This window comes from Coregonus lavaretus, assembly GCF_964263955.1.
Source record: "Coregonus lavaretus genome assembly, chromosome: 2".
NCBI lineage: Eukaryota > Metazoa > Chordata > Actinopteri > Salmoniformes > Salmonidae > Coregonus > Coregonus lavaretus.
This window is the reverse complement of record NC_139989.1, coordinates 83547525-83573318: the sequence shown is the minus strand read 5'-3', so window position 1 is coordinate 83573318 and position 25794 is coordinate 83547525. Positions and strand designations below refer to the sequence as shown.

The following is a 25794-nucleotide window of genomic DNA, read 5'->3' as shown; positions in this document are numbered from 1 at the left end:
CTGTTCTCCTCAGACAGGGAGAGGCGTCTGTTTACTGTGTTTAGGTCCAGTGAGAGATCACAGACATCTGATGGATAAAACCAGACACAATATTACAAATCATCATCATCCTGAACACACACACACACACACACACATCCTTGAACACACACACCCACACACCCACACTGAACACACACACATATCCTGAACACACACACACACACACCGGATACACACTCACACTCACATCCTGAACACACACACACACACACAGAACACACACACACACACATCCTGAACACACACTGGACACACACACATATCCTGAACACACACACACATCCTGAACACACACGTACACACCGGATACACACTCACATCCTGAACACACACACACACACACACTGAACACACACACACACACATCCTGAACAAACACACACACACACACACACACACACCGGATACACACTCACACTCACATCCTGAACACACACACAAACACACACACACACACACACACACTGTGTGAGTGTGTGTGTGTCCAGTGTGTGTGTGTGTGTGTGTCCAGTGTGTGTGTGTGTGTGGTTGTGTGTCCAATGTGTGTGTGTCCAGTGTGTGTGTGTGTGTTTCCTTTGTGTGTGTGTGTGTGTGTGTTGTGTGTGTGTCCAGTGGGTGTTTTTCCAGTGTGTGTGTGTGTCCAGTGTGTGTGTGTGTATTTGTCCTTTGTGTGTATGTGTCCAGTTAGTGTGTGTGTGTGTGTGTGTCCAGTGTGTTTGTGTGAGTGTGTGTCCTTTGTGTGTATGTGTCCAGTGTGTGTGTGTGTGTGTCCAGTGTGAGTGAGTGTGTGTGTGTGTGTGTGTGTGTGTGTGTGTGTGTGTGTGTGTGTGTGTCCAATGTGTATATGTGTGCGTGTGTATGTGTGTGTCCAGTTTGTGTGTCCAGTGTGTGTGTGTGTCAAGTATGTGTTTGTGTGTCCAGTGTGTGTGTGGTGTTTCCTTTGTGTGTGTGTGTGTGTGTCTGTGTCCAGTGTGTGTTTTTACAGTGTGTGTGTGTGTGTGTCCAGTGTGTGTATATGTGTCCCATGTGTGTGTGTCCAGTTAGTGTGTGTGAGTGTGTTCAGTGTGTGTGTGTGTCCAGTGTGTGTGTGTGTCCAGTGTGTGTCCAGTTAGTGTGTGTGTCCATACACACTGGACACTGGACACACACACACACACACACACAGTCTTTATATATCTTAGTCCAAGTGGTGGTCAGAATGTTTGTCTTAACTAGCCTGATAACTCCAACATGTCTGATATGAACATTGACATAAACCCTCTACATACTTGAGTTTCTCCAGTCTGCAGTGTGGATCCTCCAGTCCAGCAGAGAGCAGTCTGACTCCTGAGTCTCCTGGGTGATTGTAGCTCAGGTCCAGCTCTTTCAGGTGTGAGAGGTTTGACTTCAGAGCTGAGACCAGAGAAGCACAGCCTTCCTTTGTGACTAGACAGCCTGACAGCCTGCAAAGAGTCAAATCATAATAAAACCACACTGCTATTCTTTGGTGGTGAAAATAGTGGAAGTATATTTTTTCAACATATTCAGATATATCAGTGTCCTGAAACCTGCCATATCTATTCATAAATGAATGTATCATTATTAGAAATGACAAATTATCAAAAGTATTGCTTGTAGATAGAAAAATGCATATTACAAATATTTGAGTAGACTGACCAGAGCAGTTTAAAAAGCAGTATCAGTCAAAAGACAGACAGTGAGGTATCAGATTTATATTATATTGAGTATACAGTCCACACCATATCTATTTTGACAGTGAAGATAACATTTTAAATGTAGCTCTGTACTCCAGTATTTTGGATTTGAGATCAAATGTTTCATATGAGGTGACAGTATATAATGTCACCTTTTATTTGAGGATATTTTAATACATATCTGTTTCACCATTTAGAAATGAAAGCACTTTATGTATCTTGTCCCCCTATTTGTAGAAGTCATAAGTATTCTGACCAATTCACTTATAATGCATTAAAGTAGTCAAAAGTTGAGTATTTGGTTGTAAACTTGTTGGTTGCATTTGCAGTTTGTTTTGGTTGTGTTTTGGGTTATGTTTTGCCCGATAGTAACTGAATGGTGGATGATGACTGGAGTAATTTTCTGTCTAAGTGAGTAGATAACATGTTTCTAAACACTACTAAATTAATCCTGATGATGCCATGACTAAGAATAATCATGAATGAATCATGAATAATAATGAGTGAGAAAGTTACAGAGGCTACAACAAAACATGCTAACCTCTCACCATTACCAATAACAGAGGGGGTATGATCCTTGTTCCTCTGTAACTTTCTCATTCGTCATTATTCACGATTCATTCATGATTATTCATAATCATGGTAGCATCCACATGAATGTAGAAGTGTTCAGAAACATCTTCTATTCTTACTGACAATACAAGTGAAGTGACTCCAAAATGACAGGACATTATTTACCATTCAGTTTCTATTGGGAAAAACATCATCCAAAACACAACCAAGACAAACTGCAAATGCATTCAACAAGTTTGTAGATTCACAAGCTTGATGTAATCACTGCAGGTAAGGAATATGGGACCAAATACTAAACTTATGACTACTTTAATACAATATAAGTGAATTTGTCAAAATTATTACGACTTTTTCAAATGGGAGAACTAGATACATAAAGTGCTTTCGCATCTAAACACTAAAACAGATATGTATGAAAAACCTCAAATAAAAGGTGACATTACATACTGTTGCCTATTATGAAACATTCTAACTCAAATCCAAAATGCTGGAGCATAGCACCAAATGTAAAACTGTAAGCTTCATTGTCCAAACACATATGGTGTGGAATGTGTGTGCCTGGTAAACACATGTGGATCTGGTGAACAGTTATCACTTGTTGACCAACTACAGGAATACTGACCTCAGAGTCTCAAGTTTACAGTGGGGATTCCCCAGTCCAGCAGAGAGCAGCTTCACTCCTGAATCCTTCAGGTCATTGTTACTCAGATCCAGCTCTCTCATGTGTGAGGGGTTTGACTTCAGAGCTGAGACCAGAGAAGCACAGCCTTCCTCTGTGACTCCACAGCCTGATAGCCTGACAAAGAGATCATCATGATTTCACAAACACACTGTTAATTTAACCAGTAGTGTAGAAGGACAATGGCAGATGCATTTGGTTTATTCTCTTAAACAACATATAGATTCATCTTCCGTCTCCTAGAATGGTACGGTCATATTGTTATACTAATGTGAACATCAATGCATTGATTCAATATGTTTTTCAATAATACATATATTTCTCTAAACTGAATATTTCTTCCTGATGATTAGTACTTAAATGTCATTTTATGTACTCACAGAGCGGCTCTGGAGGCTTTGACCACTGGCAGCAGCCTCAGAAGACCTTCCTCTGATCTGGAGTATTTCTTCAGGTCAAACACATCCAGCTCCTTTTCTGAAGTCAGCAACACAAAGACCAGCGCTGACCACTGTGCAGGTGACAGTTCTTCTTCTGAGAGACTTCCTGATCTCAGGTAGCTTTGGATATCCTCCACTAGAGAATGGTCATTCAGTTCATTCAGACAGTGGAACAGATTGATGCACCTCTCTGGAGAGGGATTCTCCCTGATCTTCTCCTTGATGTACTTGACTGTTTCTTCATGGCTCTGTGAGCTGCTTCTTGTCTTTGTCAGTAGACCTCGTAAGTGCTTCTGATTGGACTCCAGTGAGAGGCCCAAAAGGAAGCGGAGGAACAGGTCCAGGTTTCCTGTCTCACTTTGTAAGGCTTCATCCACAGCACTCTTGTATAAGGTACCTTTACGCTTGTGTCTGATCCTCACACAAAAGTTCCTGGACGTTGATTGAGGTTTGGCCATTAGATTGTCATTGTTGTTGATGAATGAGAGGAACACATATACAGCAGCCAGAAACTCTTGAATGCTCAGATGCACGAAGCAGTACACCTTGTCCTGGTACAGCCCACATTCCTCTTTAAAGAGATGTGTGCACAATCCTGAGTACACTGAGGCTTCATTGACATCAATGCCAGTCTCTTTCAGGTCTTCTTCATAGAAAATCAGATTGCCATTCACAAGCTGTTGAAAAGCCAGTTTTCCCAGTGACAGAATGCTCTCTTTATTCCAGTGTGGACCTGTCTCTTCTTTCCCAAGATACTTTTCATTCTTCTGTTTGGTATGAAACTCCACAAGGTGTGAGTACATCTCAGTCAGAGTCTTGGGCATCTCTTCTCTCTTATGTTTCAGCATGTGTTCAAGGACTATTGCAGAAATCCAACAGAAGACTGGAATGTGGCACATGATGTGGAGGCTCCTTGATGTCTTTATGTGTGAGATGATTCTGCTGGCCAGGTCCTGATCACTGAATCTCTTCCTGAAGTACTCCTCTTTCTGTGGGTCATTGAACCCTCGTACCTCTGTCACCTGGTCAACACACGCTGAAGGGATCTTATTGGCTGCTGCAGGTCGGGTAGTTATCCAGAGGAGAGCAGAGGGAAGCAGATTTCCCTTGATGAGGTTTGTCAGCAGAACATCCACTGAGGTTGACTCTGTGACGTCACAACAGATCTTGTTCTTCTGGAAGTCTAGGGGCAGTCGGCACTCATCCAGACCATCAAAGATGAACAGAACTTTGTACTTGTCGTAGTTGGAGATTCTTGATTCTTTGGTTTCCATTGAGAAGTGATTGAGAAGTTTAATCAAAGTGTGTTTTTCCATTTTCATCAAATTCAGCTCCCGAAAAGGGAATGAAAATACAAATTGGACATCCTGATTTGCTTTTCCTTCAGCCCAGTCCAGAATGAACTTCTGCACAGAGACTGTTTTTCCAATGCCAGCGACTCCCTTTGTCAGCACAGTTCTGATAAGTTTGTCTTGTCCAGTTAAGGGTTTGAAGATGTCGTTACATTTGATTGCAGTCTCTGGTGTTGCTTGTTTCCTGGTTGTTGTCTCAATCTGTCTCAGCTCATGTTCATTATTGACCTCTCCTGTTCCACCCTCTGTGATGTAGAGCTCTGTGTAGATCTTATTGAGAAGTGTTGGGTTTCCTTGTTTAGCGATCCCCTCAAATACACATTGAAACCTCTTCTTTAGATTAGATTTGAGTTCACGTTGGCAAATCACAGCAAGCTCATCTGAATGAAGAAATAACACAGAGGATATTAATATTACGTCTGTTTTAATGCCTACAGTATTCTAGGACTGTTATACATTTTTTAATTATAATCATTGCTTCGCTTAATTGACTGTATAAATGTGTAAATGTTTTCATAATGCATTACAGACTAGTGTGACTGATTATATTATTATTGGTATTATATCTCTCTCTCTCTCTCTCTCTCTCTCTCTCTCTCTCTCTCTCTCTCTCTCTCTCTCTCTCTCTCTCTCTCTCTCTCTCTCTCTCTCTCTCTCTCTCTCTCTCTCTCTCTCAATTAATCAACACAACACATCCCTGCTGCTACTTGATGAGGTCACTAGGTGTTGCGTTAAGGCTGCTACAATATCATTTAGTTACACAGCTACTTTAGCTGTACTTTAGCTACAGCTTTTAAATGTTCTAAAACAGCATTCAACATGAGGCAGACAGCTCTTACTTTTCTCCAGTGTGTCAGCAAGCTCCTTCTGGTTCATTTTCCTCAGGACGTGCAGTGTGATCTTCAGAGCCCCCTCTCTGGCACTGCTCTCCTGCTTCTCATCTTCAGCATCCACCACTTCCTTATCCTGCTTCTGACTCTCAAAGCCTTCTGGGAGTTCTGGAGTAAGAATCCTCTTGAACATCTTCAGCTCGTTCTTCACAAATGTTATAATATTCTCTTCAAGCAACTGAAATAAATCAAGTAAATAAGTTAAGCAAGAGACTAAATGCTTTCTCATTAACACATGAATGAATGATTGACAGATCAACTTTACTTGAGGTAAACAAAAACAAATGTACATAACAGGACCACATACACTGAATATGGAGGCCAGGTCTGTTTCATGACTCTGGGAAGACTGACCACTGAGAATCTCTGACTCTGATCTCTCCTGTTGGTTTCTGTGGACAAAACATGAGATTACATCTCCTCATCCAGGGAGTGCACACACACACACACACACACTCACAGACACACACACACACAGGTAATGTTGTGTTTGTTTAATATTGTTTTGAGTTGTGAATCGTTAGAAGCTTTTTTTGCCCACCCGCTTCACATTAAACATAGAAGATCTCCCCTAAACATAGAATCACATAGTTTATCCATCTCTCTGTGACCGCTGATAAATTCAGAACAAAGTTGACTACAAATACAAAGTTGCAAATGTCTTTGCAATTGATGCAAACAAGCAACGTATAAAATGATGCTTCAAATGAAAACCGAGATAACTGCATTAAAATATAAACAGTAGGCTATAGGCCTATTTCAATCAAATTAAAATACATTTCATGTTCAATCAATTGAGTTCTATTAATGTTAAGGAAATATTTGAATGGAGAAAGCTGATCTGAGAGCAGCACTCCCTTTCTTTCGATCCTATCAGTATCGATACATGCTCCACCGGACGTCCAACCTTGTCGTGCTGCTTATCCAGTTTCTACTGGTCTGCCTGCGGCTATGGAACCCTGACCTGTTCACCGGACGTGCTACCTTGTCCCGAACCTGCTGTTTTGACCCAAACCTGCTGTTTTGACCCTCTCTCTCTCCCTCTCTCCCCCCCCCCTCTCTATCTCCCTCTCTCTCTCTCTCCCTCTCTACCACACTTGCTGTATCGACTTCTGAATACTGGACTATGAAAAGGCAACTGACATTTACTCCTGAGGTGCTGACCTGTTGCAACCTCTATAACCACAGTGATTATTATTTGACCCTGCTGGTCATCTATGAATATTTGAACATCTTGAAGAATGATCTGGCAATAATGGCCATGAACTCATAAACTCAGCAAAAAAAGAAACGTCCCTTTTTCAGGACCCTGTCTTTCAAAGATAATTCGTAAAAATCCAAATAACTTCACAGATCTTCACTGTAAAGGGTTTAAACACTGTTTCCCATGCATGTTCAATGAACCATAGACAATTAATGAACATGCACTAGTGGAACGGTCGTTAAGACACTTACAGACGGTAGGCAATTAAGGTCACAGTAATGAAAACCTAGGACACTAAAGAGGCCTTTCTACTGACTCTGAAAAACACCAAAAGAAAGATGCCCAGGGTCCCTGTTAATCTGCGTGACCGTGCCTTTGGCATGCTGCAAGGAGGCATGAGGACTGCAGATGTGGCCAGGACAATAAATGGCAATGTCCGTACTGTGAGACGCCTAAGACAGCGCTACTGGGAGACAGGACGGACAGCTGATCGTCCTCGCAGTGGCAGACCACGTGTAAGAACACCTGCACAGGATCGGTACATCCGAACATCACACCTGTGGGACAGGTACAGGATGGCAACAACAACTGCTCGAGTTACACCAGGAACTCACAATCCCTACATCAGTGCTCAGACTGTCCGCAGTAGGCTGAGAGAGACTGGACTGAGGGCTTGTAGCCCTGTTGTAAGGCAATTCCTCACCAGACATCACCGGCAACAACGTCGCCTATGGGCACAAACCCACAGTCGCAGGACCAGACAGGACTGGCAAAAAGTGCTCTTCACTGACGAGTCGCGGTTTTGTCTCACCAGGGGTGATGGTCGGATTTGCGTTTAATCTCCACCTGTGCAAGGGTACCAGGTAGTTGAGGTAATAATTAGACTATATAAAGGAGTACCAGTACTGAGTCAATGTGCAGGGGAATGAGGTAGTTGAGGTAATAACTAGACTATATACAAGGAGTACCAGTACTGAGTCAATGTACAGGGGTACCAGGTAATTGAGGTAATAACTAGACTATATACAAGGAGTACCAGTACTGAGTCAATGTCCAGGGGTACCAGGTAGTTGAGGTAATATGTACATGTAGGTAGGGGTAAAAGTGACTAGGCAATCAGGATAGAGATTACATCTCCTCATCCAGGGAGTGCACACACACACACACACACACACACACACACACACACACACACACACACACACACACACACACACACACACACACACACACACACACACACACACAGGGAATGTTGTGTTAGTTTAATATTGTTTTAGGACTATGAAAATGGAAAAAAGGTTTAGCCTATGGATTATGAAAACAACAAAACGAAATGGTAAAATGGGAGAGGAGAAATGACTAGAGACAGTGTTGTTTAACTGACCATGACCCATGAGTTCTTCTTACCTTTGTTCAGTAGAAAAGTCTCCCTCTCGGAAGTATAGAGGGTGAGCCATAGACGAGTCACTCTTCATGGACACACAGCTGGGTACAGGGGAGGCTGGTCTCTCCTGCTTGATTGGGCTTCAACACAACAGAGACAAACATTACATCTCTCATCTACTTGGTACACCTACTGGAGAGCTCTTCTTTATCTACAGTGGTGTTACTTTGGCAGATAATGTCACCCATCTAAATAAATAGTATATATATAAATATATATATATATATATATATATATATATATATATATATATATATATATATATATATACATATATATATATATATATATAGTTAACTAAATGTATGGTGTTTTTGGTTTATGTCAGTTTCATTGTTTGTCATGCTATAAATGGTTATTTTATGGTTGTAAGTGGTAAAATGAACTAAAAAATGTCATATTTTGTAATTCTGAGTAATTACTACTTTAGTAAGGATATACACTTTATTCAGTACTACTGCAGTTTCTAAATAATTCCAATAGATGGCAGCATAAGACCATGAATGACATTTCAGAAGGTTAGTTTAGTTTTCTCCCTGGATACACCACCACTCCCCCTCACAGGAAAACTCCTGCACACGCTTTTTACTGTCCCTTTCCACACTGCTAACGCAAGAGGAACGACTGAAAAAGCATTTAACAGATTACTGTGAAGTAATATAATGATGATTCATGTTTATTATTATTAGCTGTTTTTATGCTCATGTTTTGAAATTATACTTCATTACTATAACGATGATCAATAAGCCTGAACATTAATTTAGGCACATCTGATCGAGAAAAACGTATTTTCCTAGTACATTCATTGTCAGATTCATCAACCAGCAGCGAGCACTCTGCCTTCTAGCACAAGCGAGGGGCATGTTGAGGTACATTTGCTAACCGGGAGGGTTGCATGATGAAATTTAATGGCGGGCTGGAAGACGCACTCTTGTCTTATCTATTCCGAGGTAGTTTACTCCCAATATTTTATAATGCATGTATACTAGGGTTGTGGTTAGCGCATCTGACTAGTGATTATTTACCAGGGGTTCAACACCTGCTATAGTCACTATTTAATTGCTCTTCCAAAAGCATCACAGGCCTAATACGAGATATATAGCTAACTAAAGTAATGAGTGACCTTTTTAGAAAATCATGGGACATATAGTATTTGGTTGCATGCTATTTTATGTCAATCATATTGCTGCTTGTAGCCTATAACTGATGCTTCGTTGTCTTATGCTGCCATATATTGGAAATATTTAGCAAATCAAAGTTATTAATTCACGTACAGACATTGGTGAGGCAGCTGAGAAATAAAGTGTATTTTTCTTGTTAATTCCTTAGATCAGTCTCAAACCTGCCCCACCTATCCCACACCAATTGCTGGACTTTCACACAGAGGTTACTAGGTCACCCAGTTCAAGCAACATTTGAAAAATAAAACAAAAGTGTCTTATTTATCAAGTGTTCATATAAATATAAATAACTAATAACAAAAAAAAAGCCAAATGTTTGACAGGTTTTGATTAACAAAAAATTGAAAATTCTCTTTAGTACTATAATTGTATTTACTAAGATAATATTATTACTAAAATAGTTTCTAAAAGTGTTCTAGGCTACCCTACCCTAGAATTAGGGTTAAGGTTAAGGCTAAAATAGGTTATAACTAGGGTTAGGGGTTAGGGTTAAGGCTAAAATAGAATTAGGGTTAAGGGTTAAGGTTAAAATACGTTATACCTAGGGTTGAGGCTAAAATAGGATATACGTAGGGTTAGAGTTTCTGTATTGCACTTTGTGACATCTGCTGAAGTACAAAGGGCTTTATAAATACTTTTGATTGATTGATTGTTAGGTTTACTGTTTTTAAGGCAAAAAACTGTATGGGTTTATAGCTCTCTTGCTCCTCCATGTGGCCGTATGTGGGTACTACATAACTCATTCATGACACTTGCTAGGCTCATAATCTGAGGTAGGAACTGTGTCAGATCTACAAAATCCATTAGCTAGACCACCCGATTAGACAACAATCACCCCATTATACCCATTTGGTTTGCAACTCAGTGAACCTGCGCAGCATTCGCTCAATTTGATGCCTGAACAAAGGTTTCGATACATATCAAATTACTCAGCAGCCATTTAGAAACAACAAATCGTCAAAGAAAAATTGTTATTTCTTAATTAAAAAATGTATTCTGGCTGTTTAAATCACCCACATCTTGAAAAAGAGGACAGGGACATGTGTTTTGTTTATGTTGGACACCCTTTTCTGAAAACAAATATGGTTAACCATGACTAGAAACGGTTTAACGTTTGATGGATATCCGCCAGCCATCGCTTACATGTTCGGTGAACACAATGTGTACTCAGGGGAGCAGTAACCCTCTCACCAAGTATCAATAACCTTGATAATAATATGTTACTTGAGGTAAGCCTACAGTGTTAACTATATACATGCTGTCCTTAATCAAAAAGCAAATTGAACAATAAACTCCGGCATCTCAACACTGAAACGAACTCTGTCGTTATTCCCCAAGATCACTTCAGCCCACTCTGCTCCTAACTGGACAATATCCTGGCGCCACACCGGACGTTGTGGACGACACCAGAACACAGTTCTGTACGGGGACGCGGGCAAATCCAGAACTCGGACATGAGCAGAGCAACAAAATAAACCAAACCAAGTCTTTACACTGGCTTACATTAGTAATATTCATTTATTTATTTTTTATATGTAAAACAAACATTCAAAGTTTTGAGATCTGGGCCCATATCCACAAAGTCTCAGAGTAGAACATTGGTCGTATAAGTGCTGAGAATAAAGACATTTTACTCTTATGGGTATAAATTAAAGCTATGCATGAAGTCTCTAGTCCCACCTAGTCGGCAGATATTTAGGACACCTCATGAGCTGTCCTAACCAGTTAAGAGTTAACAGCAGGTGTCTTGATAATACTATAGAATAATGCAGTGAGTCAGCGGTTCCTGCACCACATGTAATTGCTTTGGAGTAGTTAAAATAATGTTTAGATTTCTATATGATCAATCCATAAATAATATAGACCTACATGGAACAGTATGTATTGTGCTTTTGGCAATGATTTATGTTTAATAATTATGTTCAAGTGATACCATGTATGTCTGCATAGCATTTGGTCTTCATTTTGGCAGATGAACTCATGCTTATTTCTGAAGAGTAACTCAGGTTTTCGCCCAGCGGCTAAGGAGTTGGAGCTGTGGCAGGAGTTGGACCTATGGCAGAAAGGTGGCTGGTTCAAATCCCGGGCCGGGCGCTGGAAAAACAGGCGGGCTTGATCTGACAACTGGAGGGCTGCTGGGTTCACATCCTCAAAACATTCACCTTTTGTTGATCAGAACTCTAGAGGTTCTTCTTCACTAAACCCAACAATATATCTAACTTTTAGTGGTTCCATATATTAAGGAAGTGATAGAAGCCTTTTTGGTTCTATAAGGAACCTTATTTTCTAAGTGTATAATAAACACGTTTTTCTTTTGATTATTTAATTACCTACATCATGTTTTTTCAAGTTATCCCTTTGGAGCGCAACATCACGTTGTTAAAAAATACTTCTAATTTGGGCATGGCTATAAAATGGCCAATTGAAGGCATCTAGGGCGAAATATGTGTTAGATGAAAATGAACATTGTATGCAACGTTGTAGGCAACATTATTGACAAGGGACCCTGATGCCTACGATGCCAAAGCTATTTAGAGTTGTTAAACGGGTGTGAAGAGTGTGTTGGTATAACGGTAATATTGTCAAAATTCTGCTTGTAACAACTATCAGAATTGGTTAAAAAAATATGCATCCATTATATTAGGCAATAATGAAGAGTAGGCAAAGTGGTCGTGTCGTATTAAAATTCTATCAAATGTCTTCCATTGCAACGAGTCCAGTCAGGGTGCTGCAGAACCCCTGCAGTACCTCCACTGACCCCGGATTGAGAACTCCTGATTTAGCAGATGCTCTTATCCAGAGCGATTTACGATAGCTCTTGAGATAGCTATATATTTTAGAAATAAACTTAACAAATTCTTCATAAAATTGTTATCTCACCTCTTAGCTTTGGTGTCATGTTCCCCAGAGAGACGCATTTTAGAGGCAGGGCCCCCCTCCTCTCTCTCTCCAGAGAGACTCATTTTAGAGGCAGGGACCCCCTCCTCTCTCTCCCCAGAGAGACTCATTTTAGACCACTGACCCCTAAACAGAGATGCAGCATGTTGGTTGTGGTGAACACAGTGACAACTCATTCTAGAATGTCAATTGTTCTCTTTTACTCATGATCTCTTAGAAATAAAACATTTACTAACAGACATATCGAAACAGTCAGGCTATTTAATGCAATCACATGAACATCTGGTTGTGACATCTCTTCTCCATGGTAACTGTCAATAATAATAATGAGTCACTGTTTGTTAAGGTAGTTATAGACAGTGCAGCAACACAAGGCCATGTCTCACACTTATTTGTATTCATTAAAAGTCGGCCATTTGTTGTCTTTCAATCTGAGAATGTAGACAGAAGGGCTAAAACGGGCATGATTGATCTGAGGGGAAATCATTGATACATTCAGAAAGTATTTTTGCAACAAGTAGGAGATTTATATTATGTAAAGTAGGCTAGGTTATAATATATAATAGTGGTTTGTTAGTGATATGCAGATGGAGGTCTATACCTCAGCTATAGCCTACATATCCTAGATGACCAGCCTAAACCTGTTCAGATCAGTTCCCATAACGTTATAACAGTAACAGTAGCAGGAGCCTAGTCCTGATACAGATGGAGGTCTATACCTCAGCTATAGCCTACATATCCTAGATGACCAGCCTAAACCTGTTCAGATCAGTTCCCATAACGTTATAACAGTAACAGTAGCAGGAGCCTAGTCCTGATACAGATGGAGGTCTATACCTCAGCTATAGCCTACATATCCTAGATGACCAGCCTAAACCTGTTCAGATCAGTTCCCATAACGTTATAGACCTACCAGTAGCAGGACAGAGCATGTACACTATATATATAAAAGTATGTGGACACCCCTTCAAATGAGTGGATTCGGCTATTTCAGTCACACTCGTTGCTGACAGGTGTATGAAATCGAGCACACAGCCATGCAATCTCCATAGACAAACATTGGCAGTAGAATGGCCTTACTGAAGAGCTCAGTGACTTTCAACGTGGCACCGTCATAGGATGCCACCTTTCCAACAAGTCACATTTCTGCCCTGCTAGAGCTGCCCCGGTCAACACTAAGTGCTGTTATTGTGAAGTGGAAACATCTAGGAGCAACAACTGCTCAACCGTGAAGTGGTAGGCCACACAAGCTCACAGAAATATTAACATCATTAAATGAACTGCATTGCCATGAACAGATCTGTGACTTTATGGTCATTTAAATGGGGTTGAATATCCATCCCATCAGATTGTGTAAAGGATTTTATGAGTTCTGAAAAATACTGACTTGGAAGCATCTCTCTGACCTCACCCTGCTGAAACACACCCAAGTAAAGACCACATAGCTACAGTTATATGCTTTTCTGTTTTTACCCATTTTACAGCCAATATGTGCACTGGCATCCATATGAATCAGTGGAAAATACAGACTAGTTAGCCATCTCCCAATAGATGGACCCCACGCAGAACTTTCAGCAATGCAGCATCTTCAGTAAGCGAGTATTCCAGACACTCTCTTCTTATGAACCAGTTGCTATTAAATGAAGGTTTTTGGACAGAAAACCTGCGGCTACGGTAGGATTCTAGGCTAATCTGGGCTGGCACCTCTGTTCCAAGATAGTCAGGAACAGTCGGAGGTGGAGGGGGCTGTGGAGCCATTATCCTGGCGGTGCTTGTGGAAGGGTGGGTAGGCTCTGCACACGGAGCTAACTGGAGCTCGGCAGCATCATCACTGTTGGGCTTGCGGGCGGCCTCGCTGGTTTGTTGATGCTGCTGCTGCTCATCACTCTCCTTTGGCTTTGTTTGGCTACTTTTTGTACCATTGTCTGAAGAAGCCAATTGTGGTGAAACGTCAGAGTACGTTTTTTGTTGTTGAAACTTTTAAATGAGCCACATGGATGCTAACTGGGTACTCAGCTAAAACTAGACAAATACACCTTTTTATTTTGGTATTTTGGGGACCAAATAAATGTATACCAACAGTGGACAATTCCCAGCAAAAGCATGGAGCTCCAACTCTCTAGTGGAGAATAGAGGGAGTATTCCCCTTGGAGAATCCAGAGTGGCTCACTGAAGAAAAACATATTGGAGAATAACAACAATCTCAATCTGAAGCTACAAAGAAAAAAGGGGAATTCCTCTGAATATCAGGAACACCATTCTTCCTCCTGCCCCACCTATTGTCCCTGTATGAATATTAGTTGGCATCTAATTGGAGAACATACTGCTTTATAGATCCCAGCCTGACAAACAATTGTTTAGGCCTTACTTTGAGCACTTTGCACTGTGCCTCCATTGAGTCTCCATGTGTCAAGCAGTACAGAGAAACGCCCTCTAGATGACAGCAGAGGCCTGCTCTTGGATCTACCCTGTCTAACCACCAGTTTAGTGACCTTGTTCCATCAATATGTCCATACTACTTCACAACCGATTTGAGGTGTTGACCAGCAATGTCCCATTGGGCTCAACCAAGCCGAGAGTGAGGTTCTAGAAAGAGGACTGACTTTCATACCAACTCCTAAACAGGTGGACTGCGGGGAGCTCCGGAGGGATCTACACTTCCATCATAGAAGATTGAAGTTATTAGATCATTTTGATTATGAAACAGATTTTCCTCATATACTATTTCCAAACCCCTCACATTGGGAACCTCAGTTGGAGTCAGTGTCAGAAACTATACAGACTGTTATACGTAGGGATGTGGCTTCCTTTCACAATTCAGAATCCGACCTGTATATCAGCTTAATCTTACAATACCTACTACCATACCCCGTTCAAAGGTAGTTAAATATTTTGTCTTGCCTATTCACCATCTGAATGGCACATATACACAATCCATGTCTCAATTGTCTCAAGGCTTAAAAATCCTTCATTAACCTCTCTCCTCCCCTTCATCTACACTGATTGAAGTTGATTTAACAAGTTACATAAATAAGAGATCATATCTTTCACCTGGATTCACCTTATCAATCTATGTCATGGAAAAAGCAGGTGTTCATAATGTTTTGTACACTCAGTGTATTAAAATATATGACATAAACAACTAATTATAAGCAGATGCTTTACAGTATATACTCAGATACACAAAATACATCTGGTTTCAGATCTAGAAGATTCTCCTCTTCAATAGTAATATTATAAATTCTGACCAGTAACTTACCTGGGGTCAAAGGTCCCTGATTTATCACTAAAATGTATAGGACGATCCATAGAGAAGTCACTCTTCATGGACAGATGACTGGGTACTGGAAAGACTGATCTCCGAATTTGGTTGGAGATTCTGGAAAACATAATAAATCCCCATGAAACTACATTTTAAAATATATCAAAACAATATTTCAATAGATAAAATACATTACATGAAGCAATAAAATATATGCCATTACATAAAGCAAAAAGCATACACTGAGTATACAAAACATTAACAACACTCTCCTAATATTGAGTTGCACCTCCCCTCTCTTTTGCCCTCAGAACAGCCTCAACTCGTCGGGGCATGGACTCTACAAGGTGTCGAAAGCGTCCCACAGGGATGCTGGCCCATGTTGACGCCAATGCGTCCCACAGTTGTGTCAAAATGGCTGGATGTCCTTTGGGTAGTGGACCATTCTTGATACACACAGGAAATTTTTGAGCGTGAAAAACCCAGCAGCGTTGCAGTTCTTGACAAAAAACTGTGTGCCTGGTACCTACTACCATACCCCGTTCAAAGGCACTTAAATATTTTGTCTTGCCTATTCACCATCTGAATGGCACATTTACACAATCCATGTCTCAATTGTCTCAAGGCTTAAAAATCCTTCATTAACCTCTCTCCTCCCCTTCATCTACACTGATTGAAGTTGATTTAACAACTTACATAAATACGAGATCATATCTTTCACCTGGATTCACCTCATCAATCTATGTCACGGAAAAAGCAGGTGTTCATAATGTTTTGTACACTCAGTGTATTAAAATATATGACATAAACAACTAATTATAAGCAGATGCTTTACAGTATATACTCAGATACACAAAATACATCTGGTTTCAGATCTAGAAGATTCTCCTCTTCAATAGTAATATGATAGATTTTTACCTAAGGTCAAAGGTCCCTGGTCCATCACTAAAATGTATAGGACGATCCATAGAGAAGTCACTCTTCATGGACAGATGACTGGGTACTGGAGAGAATGATCTCCGAATTTGGTTGGAGATTCTGGAAAACATAATAAATCCCCATGAAACTACATTTTAAAATATATCAAAACTATATTTCAAGAGATAAAATACATTACATGAAGCAATAAAATATATGCCATTACATAAAGCAACAAACATACACTGAGTATACAAAACATTAAGAACACCCTCCTAATATTGAGTTGCACCTCCCCTCTCTTTTGCCCTCAGAACAGCCTCAACTCGTCGGGGCATGGACTCTACAAGGTGTCGAAAGCGTCCCAAAGGGATGCTGGCCCATGTTGACTCCAATTAGTCCCACAGTTGTGTCAAAATGGCTGGACATTTATTTTGGGTGGTGGACCATTCTTGAAGCACACAGGAAACTTTTGAGCGGGAAAAACCCAGCAGCGTTGCAGTTCTTGACAAAAACCTGTGTGCCTGGTACCTACTACCATACTCCGTTCAAAGACACTTAAATATGTTGTCTTGCCCATTCACCCTCTGAATGGCACACATACACAATCCATGTCTCAATTGTCTCAAGGCTTAAAAATCCTTCATTAACCTCTCTCCTCCCCTTCATCTACACTGATTGAAGTTGATTTAACAACTTACATAAATAAGAGATCATATCTTTCACCTGGATTCACCTTGTCAATCTATGTCATGGAAAAAGCAGGTGTTCATAATGTTTTGTACACTCAGTGTATTAAAATATATGACATAAACAACTAATTATAAGCAGATGCTTTACAGTATATACTCAGATACACAAAATACATCTGGTTTCAGATCTAGAAGATTCTCCTCTTCAATAGTAATATCATAAATTCTGACCAGTAACTTACTTAGGGTCAAAGGTCCCTGGTCCATCACTAAAATGTATAGGACGTTCCATAGAGAAGTCACTCTTCATGGACAGATGACTGGGTACTGGAGAGACTGATCTCCGAATTTGGTTGGAGATTCTGGAAAACATAATAAATCCCCATGAAACTACATTTTAAAATATATCAAAACTATATTTCAAGAGATAAAATACATTACATGAAGCAATAAAATATATGCCATTACATAAAGCAACAAACATACACTGAGTATACAAAACATTAAGAACACCCTCCTAATAATGAGTTGCACCTCCCCTCTCTTTTGCCCTCAGAACAGCCTCAACTCGTCGGGGCATGGACTCTACAAGGTGTCGAAAGCGTCCCACAGGGATGCTGGCCCATGTTGACTCCAATTAGTCCCACAGTTGTGTCAAAATGGCTGGATGTCCTTTGGGTAGTGGACCATTCTTGATACACACTGGAAACTTTTGAGCGTGAACAACCCAGCAGCGTTTCAGTTCTTGACAAAAACCTGTGTGCCTGGTACCTACTACCATACCCCGTTCAAAGGCACTTCAATCTTTTGTCTTGCCTATTCACCATCTGAATGGCACATTTACACAAACCATGTCTCAATTGTCTCAAGGCTTAAAAATCATTCATTAACCTGTCTCCTCCCCTTCATCTACACTGATTGGAGTTGATTTAACAAGTTACATAAATAAGAGATCATATCTTTCACCTGGATTCACCTTGTCAATCTATGTCATGGAAAAAGCAGGTGTTCATAATGTTTTGTACACTCAGTGTATTAAAATATATGACATAAACAACTAATTATAAGCAGATGCTTTAAAGTATATACTCAGATACACAAAATACATCTGGTTTCAGATCTAGAAGATTCTCCTCTTCAATAGTAATATGATAAATTTTTACCTAGGGTCAAAGGTCACTGGTCCATCACTAAAATGTATAGGACGATCCATAGAGAAGTCACTCTTCATGGACAGATGACTGGGTACTGGAGAGACTGATCTCAGAGTTTGGTTGGAGATTCTGGAAAACATAATAAATCCCCATGAAACTACATTTTAAAATATATCAAAACTATATTTCAAGAGATAAAATACATTACATGAAGCAATAAAATATATGCCATTACATAAAGCAAAAAACATACACTGAGTATACAAAACATTAAGAACACCTTCCTAATATTGAGTTGCACCTCCCCTCTCTTTTGCCCTCAAAACAGCCTCAACTCGTCGGGGCATGGACTCTACAAGGTGTCGAAAGCGTCCCACAGGGATGCTGGCCCATGTTGACTCCAATGCGTCCCACAGTTGTGTCAAAATGGCTGGATGTCCTTTGGGTAGTGGACCACTCTTGATACACACAGGAAACTTTTGAGCGTGAACAACCCAGCAGCGTTGCAGTTCTTGACAAAAACCTGTGTGCCTGGTACCTACTACCATACCCCGTTCAAAGACACTTAAATATTTTGTCTTGCCTATTCACCATCTGAATGGCACATTTACACAATCCATGTCTCGATTGTCTCAAGGCTTAAACATCCTTCATTAACCTCTCTCCTCCCCTTCATCTACACTGCTTGAAGTTGATTTAACAAGTTGCATAAATAAGAGATCATATCTTTCACCTGGATTCACCTTATCAATCTATGTCATGGAAAAAGCAGGTAATCATAATGTTTTGTACACTCAGTGTATTAAAATATATGACATAAACAACTAATTATAAGCAGATGCTTTACAGTATATACTCATATACACAAAATACATCTGGTTTCAGATCTAGAAGATTCTCCTCTTCAATAGTAATATCATCAATTCTGACCAGTAACTTACCTAGGGTCAAAGGTCACTGGTCCATCACTAAGATGTATAGGACGATCCATAGAGAAGTCACTCTTCATGGACAGATGACTGGGTACTGGAGAGACTGATCTCCGAATTTGGTTGGAGATTCTGGAAAACATAATAAATCCCCATGAAACTACATTTTAAAATATATCAAAACTATATCTCAATAGATAAAATACATTACATGAAGCAATAAAATATATGCCATTACATAAAGCAACAAACATACACTGAGTATACAAAACATTAAGAACACCTTCCTAATATTGAGTTGCACCTCCCCTCTCTTTCGCCCTCAGAACAGCCTCAACTCGTCGGGGCATGGACTCTACAAGGTGTCGAAAGCGTCCCACAGGGATGCTGGCCCATGTTGACTCCAATGCGTCCCACAGTTGTGTCAAAATGGCTGGATGTCCTTTGGGTAGTGGACCACTCTTGATACACACAGGTAACATTTGAGCGTGAATAACCCAGCAGCGTTGCAGTTCTTGACAAAAACCTGTGTGCCTGGTACCTACTACCATACCCCGTTCAAAGGCACTTAAATATTTTGTCTTGCCCATTCACCCTCTGAATGGCACACATACACAATCCATGTCTCAATTGTCTCAAGGCTTAAAAATCCTTCATTAACCTTTCTCCTCCCCTTCATCTACACTGATTGGAGTTGATTTAACAAGTGACATCAATAAGAGATCATATCTTTCACCTGGATTCACCTGTCAATCTATGTCATTGAAAAAGCAGGTGTTCATAATGTTTTGTACACAAAGCATTAAAATATATGCCATTACATAAAGCATTAAATTATGTGACATTACACAAAGCATTTAAATATATGCCATTACATAAAGCAACAAACAAACAGTGTAAAAAGCATTAAGAACACCCTCCTAATATTGAGTTGCAATCCCCCCCCCTACCAGTCTCCTCCCCTGCATCTACACTGACTGAAGTGGATTTAACAAGTGGAACTTACTTGTAACATCATCACATTGTAAAATGGTCACATTGGCCTCCTGATTCACTTCCTCATCTCAGTTCCACTTTAATCCTTAAGAGTCTATTCATGCACATCCTTTATAATATGTCCATATATAGTTATAATCTGTTCTAGGATCATCTACCCAAAATATTACACCTTCTTCATTACTTTACCAAACATGCACTACATGATCAAAAGTATGTGGACACCTGCTGGTCCAACATCTCATTACACCTGCTGGTCCAACATCTCATTACACCTGCTGGTCCAACATCTCATTACACCTGCTGCTCCAACATCTCATTACACCTGCTGGTCCAACATCTCATTACACCTGCTGGTCCAACATCTCATTACACCTGCTGGTCCAACATCTCATTACACCTGCTGGTCCAACATCTCATTACACCTGCTGGTCCAACATCTCATTACACCTGCTTCTCCAACATCTCATTACACCTGCTGGCCAACATCTCATTACACCTGCTGGTCCAACATCTCATTACACCTGCTGGTTCAACATCTCATTACACCTGCTGGTCCAACATCTCATTACACCTGCTGGTCCAACATCTCATTCCAAAATCATGGGCATTAATATGGAGTTGGTTCCCCCTTTGCTGCTATACCAGCCTCCACTCTTCTGAGAAGGCTTTCCACTAGATGTTGGAACATTGCTGCGGGGACTTGTTTCCATTCAGCAACAAGATAATTAGTGAGGTCGGGCACTGATGTTGGGCGATTTAAAAAAAAGTATCTATATCCACAGTAAAACGAGTCCTATATCGACATAACCTGAAAGGCCGCTCAGCAAGGAAGAAGCCACTGCTCCAAAACCGCCATAAAAAAGCCAGACTACGGTTTGCATCTGCACATGGGGACGAAGATCATACTTTTTGGAGAAATGTCCTCTGGTCTGATGAAACAAAAATAGAACTGTTTGGCCATAATGACCATCGTTATGTTTGGAGGAAAAGGGGGGTTGCTTGCAAGACAAAGAACACCATCCCAACCGTGAAGCACAGGGGTGGCAGCATTATGCTGTTGGGGTGCTTTGCTGCAGGCGGGACTGGTGCACTTCATAAAATAGCTGGCATCATGAGGAATGAAAATTATGTGGATATATTGAAGCAACATCTCAAGACATCAGTCAGGAAGTTAAAGCTTGGTCACAAATCGGTCTTCCAAATGGACAATGACCCCAAGTATACTTCCAAAGTTGTGGCAAAATGGCTTAAGGACAACAAAGTCAAGGTATTGGAGTGGCCATCACAAAGCCCTGACCTCAATCCTATGGAAAATGTGTGGGCAGAACTGAAAAAGTGTATGCGAGCAAGGAGGCCTACAAACCTGACTCAGTTACACCAGCTCTGTCAGGAGGAATGGGCCAAAATTCACCCAACTTACTGTGGGAAGCTTGTGGAAGGCTACCCTAAACGTTTGACCCAAGTTAAACAATTTAAAGGCAACGCTACCAAATACTAATTGAGTGTATGTAAACTTCTGACCCACTGGGAATGTGATGAAAGACATTTCACATTCTTAAAATAAAGTGGTGATCCTAACTGACCTAAGACAGGGTATTCTTACTAGGATTAAATGTCAGGAATTGTGAAAAACTGAGTTTAAATGTATTTGGCTAAGGTGTATGTAAACTTCCGACTTCAACTGTAGATTGTAATATGTATTTTCCTGGCTTGTCTTCCCCAGTGATTTCACCCACACACTCCTACTGCTTATTATGTGACTTGTTAAGCGCATTTCTACTCCTGAAACTTTTCAGGCTTGCCATAACAAAGGGGTTGAATACTTACTGATTCAAGACATTTCAGCTTTTTATTTTTAATTACATTTGTAAAGACTTCGTAAAACATAATTCAATTTTGACATTATGGGGTATTGTGTGTAGGCCAGTGACCAAATAAATCTGAATTGTATGCATTTTAAATTCAGGCTTTAACATAACAAAATGTGGAAAAAGTCAAGGGGTGTGAATACTTTCTGAAGGCACTTTATATACCTAAAATCCGGCAAATTGAGAGCTCTCCACTAAAGTTTTACAAACAATAAAAACCTTGGGGCGCCCGAAAATAATATTAAAAAGTTTGGTCCTTGGACACAGAGGGGTTAAACACTAAAGTTACCGTCCGTCTAGTGAAGAGAGGAGAACCGGACAGAGGGATGGTAGGTAGCCAGCATCCGTCAACGAGAGAGGGAGAAGCCCTCCACGGGATTTAACAGGTGGAAGAAACAACCAGGGAGCTCCATCGGTCCACAAGAAATGCAGGCAGCCGGTGATGATGTAGTGGTAGCTAGGATAACTAGGATGCTGCTGGTAAAGAGTAGCTAGCTTAGCTAGCTGTACCGACTAGCTTGGCTAACTAGCAGGTCGTTCGTCTGTCCCTCGAGGATGATGACGAATCCGGTGAACCACACAATTAAACAAGACTAGCGAGTGAAAAGGATCTGGCAACACTCATACTGTCACTGACCATTACGCAAAAAGCAAATTGAACAATAAACTTCGGTGTCTCAACACTGTAACGAACTCCGTCGTTATTCCCCAAGATCACCTCAGACCACTCTGCGCGTAACTGGACAATATGCTTGGCGCCAAACCGTCCGTGGACGCGGACAGTTCTGTAGGGTGACGCGGACAGTTCCAGAACGCGGACATGAGCAGAGCCACACAATAAACTAAACCAAGTCTTTAAAGTCAGGTACATTAGTAATATTCTTTTTTTATTATGTCCAACAAAAATTATTCGTTTTTTAAAACAATATTTTGAGATCTGGGCACGTATCCAAAAAGTGTCTCAGAGTAGAAAATTGGTCCTCTCTCTCCCCAGACAGACTAATTTTAGACCACTGACCCCTAAACAGAGATACAGCATGTTGGTTGTGGTTAACACAGTGACAACTAATTCTTGAATGTACATATGCCGCACTCTCAGAGAAATAACTAGTACTGCTAGGTTTTACACAGTCAAATGTAACAAATAACGACATTTTTTATAAAGAACTGTACACATGATACATTTGTAACATCAATATAAAAAATTGTTTAAAAAAATAAATCCAGTAATATGAGATCTGTATGTAAAACATTTACCTTTGAATTTAGCAGATGTTTTTGTCCAGGGCCTGGTATCCCAAAAGCATCTTAAGGCTAAGTTAACCGTTAGAACCTTCGTAGGAGCATTGTTAAATCTCTGAGCTGTTTCCCAAAACCATCGTTATTAACGTTGCACTTGAAAACGCTCATAGTTTAACACCTGCCTCAGACCACTTGTAGAACAGCCAAGTGCGTCGTTAGATGCTTTTTTGCCCTCCCGCGTCACTTTATACACAGCAGATCTCCGCTAAACATAGAATCACATGGTTTATCTCTCTGTGACCGCCGATAAATTCAGAACAAAGTTGACTACAAATACAAAGTTGCAAATGTCTTCGCAATTGATGCAAACAAGCGACGTATAAAATGATGCTTCAAATGAAAACCGAGATAACTGCATTAAAATATAAACAGTAGGCTATAGTCCTATTTCAATGAAATTGAAATACGTTTCATGTTCAATTAATTGAGTTCTATGTTGCTACATGTAGACTACGGTCTGTAATTTGTCTCAATATATTTCATGATGTGTAGCCTAACATGTGAACAATGATGTGCCAAATCTGTGATTTAGAATAAGCCGCCTCAATATTTGCAGCCGTAGGTGGTAATATCTCTGTAGGAGCTGATCTGTCATCAGTATTGGGAACTAATTATAATGTTAAGGAAAGATTTAAATGGAGAAAACTGATCCAAGAGCAGCGCTCCCTTTCTTTCGATCCTCTAAATAACGACATGCTCCAACAACGCACTTGGCGACCGTTCTCTCTGCGTGGTGCGTGGGAAATACATGTTACATCTTCAGCCGTTCTCTCTGCGTGGTGCGTGGGAAATACATGTTACATCTTCAGCCGTTCTCTCTGCGTGGTGCGTGGGAAATACATGTTACATCTTCAGCCGTTGTAGGAAAGATGCATCTTAAAACACTGGTAAGCCTAAATTCCATCGCTATCGGGAAACCGGGCCCAGAGTGACTTACAATACAGTTGCCATATTGTAGTGTATTCAAGCTTTAAAAAGGCTTCTAGAGTTTGTAATTTCCACTTAAAAAATGTCAAACTTGATTTGCCCTAATGAAAAATGTACCCACCACTACAAAAAATGTTCATGAATTATAATTCACGTAATAATTTACATTTCCTATTCCTGCAGGATTATATTCCTGCTGTGAGAAACTGGGTCAAATTAAGATATGACATCTGTTAGTGCATTCATCTTAAGATATCTAGGTGAGACAACCACATATCACAGTCAAATATACAGGATACGAACATTCCATTCCAGCTAAACAATGGATATATAGCATTTAGTTAAAAAAAAACATTTATTTTTATACACATCTCAAATCCATTAATAAAAAATCTGAGAACAGTAATATTGAAGGTACCCAGTAATATTGAAGGTACCCAAGGCAATCATTTCTTTTAAAAAAAATTGTGGATATAGAGTTTTGGAAATAAACGTACGAATTCTTAAACAAAATTGTCATCTCACCTCTTAGCTTTGGTGTCATGTCCCCCAGAGAGACTCATTTTAGAGGCAGGGACCCCCTCCTCTCTCTCCCCAGAGAGACTCATTTGAGAGGCAGGGACCCCCTCCTCTCTCTCCCCAGAGAGACTCATTTTAGAGGCAGGGACCCCCTCCTCTCTCTCCCTAGAGAGACTCATTTTAGACCACTGACGCCTAAACAGAGATGCAGCATGTTGGTTGTGGTGAACACAGTGACAACTCAATCTAGAATGTCCATTGTTCTCTTTTACTCATGATCTCTTAGAAATAAAACATTTACTAACAGACACATCCAAACAGTCAGGTGATTTAATGCAATGACTTTTTCTAGCCCAATGACTACTCCACCAGGCCTGAAAACTAGGCCAAAACATAGCCCCTGATAGGCCTACATCTTATTTCAGACAGCCTCCAGTAGCCTGGGCAAGATGTAGGCAAGATGTAAGCTGAATGATTTAGCAGCTTGCTTAGTTCAAATTGACAGATTAATTTATTTAACATGAATAACAAGACGATGTTGAGGTAGGAAGTGGTTCTGTTACCCAGTAGCCTGCTGGAATAGGCTACTGAGAATGGGGTCGTTATTTCAATCATTTAATCAAATATTAATAATATGATAATGAACTGATTAGGACAATGCTTGTCAACAACAGCCAGGTAATATTTTTTTTAATCTGTTGCCTAATCTCTCTCTCTCTCTCTCTCTCTCTCTCTCTCTCTCTCTCTCTCTCTCTCTCTCTCTCTCTCTCTCTCTCTCTCTCTCTCTCTCTCTCTCTCTCTCTCTCTCTCTCTCTCTCTCTCTC

At 40.4% G+C, this 25794-nt stretch overlaps 3 protein-coding genes across 3 annotated transcripts in view; 1 reads left to right on the top strand and 2 right to left on the bottom strand.

Moving 5' to 3' along the window:
* LOC311141405 (NLR family CARD domain-containing protein 3-like) overlaps positions 1 to 25794 on the bottom strand; it is a 674300-nt gene that overhangs the window by 239523 nt on the left and 408983 nt on the right. The gene's annotated exons all lie outside the window — the stretch shown is intronic.
* The window catches only part of LOC311141252 (NLR family CARD domain-containing protein 3-like), a 390310-nt gene that overhangs the window by 299824 nt on the left and 64692 nt on the right, over positions 1 to 25794 (top strand). The window lies entirely within an intron of this gene.
* Positions 1214 to 25059, bottom strand: LOC311142267 (NLR family CARD domain-containing protein 3-like; the record flags this gene model as incomplete). Its single annotated transcript, XM_084177888.1, has 7 exons — positions 1214 to 1484; positions 2932 to 3105; positions 3369 to 5160; positions 5620 to 5848; positions 5978 to 6062; positions 8285 to 8401; positions 24977 to 25059. The coding sequence occupies 7 exons, from the start codon at positions 25057 to 25059 to the stop codon at positions 1250 to 1252; spliced, it is 2715 nt and encodes a 904-aa protein (XP_084034014.1). The 3' UTR covers positions 1214 to 1249.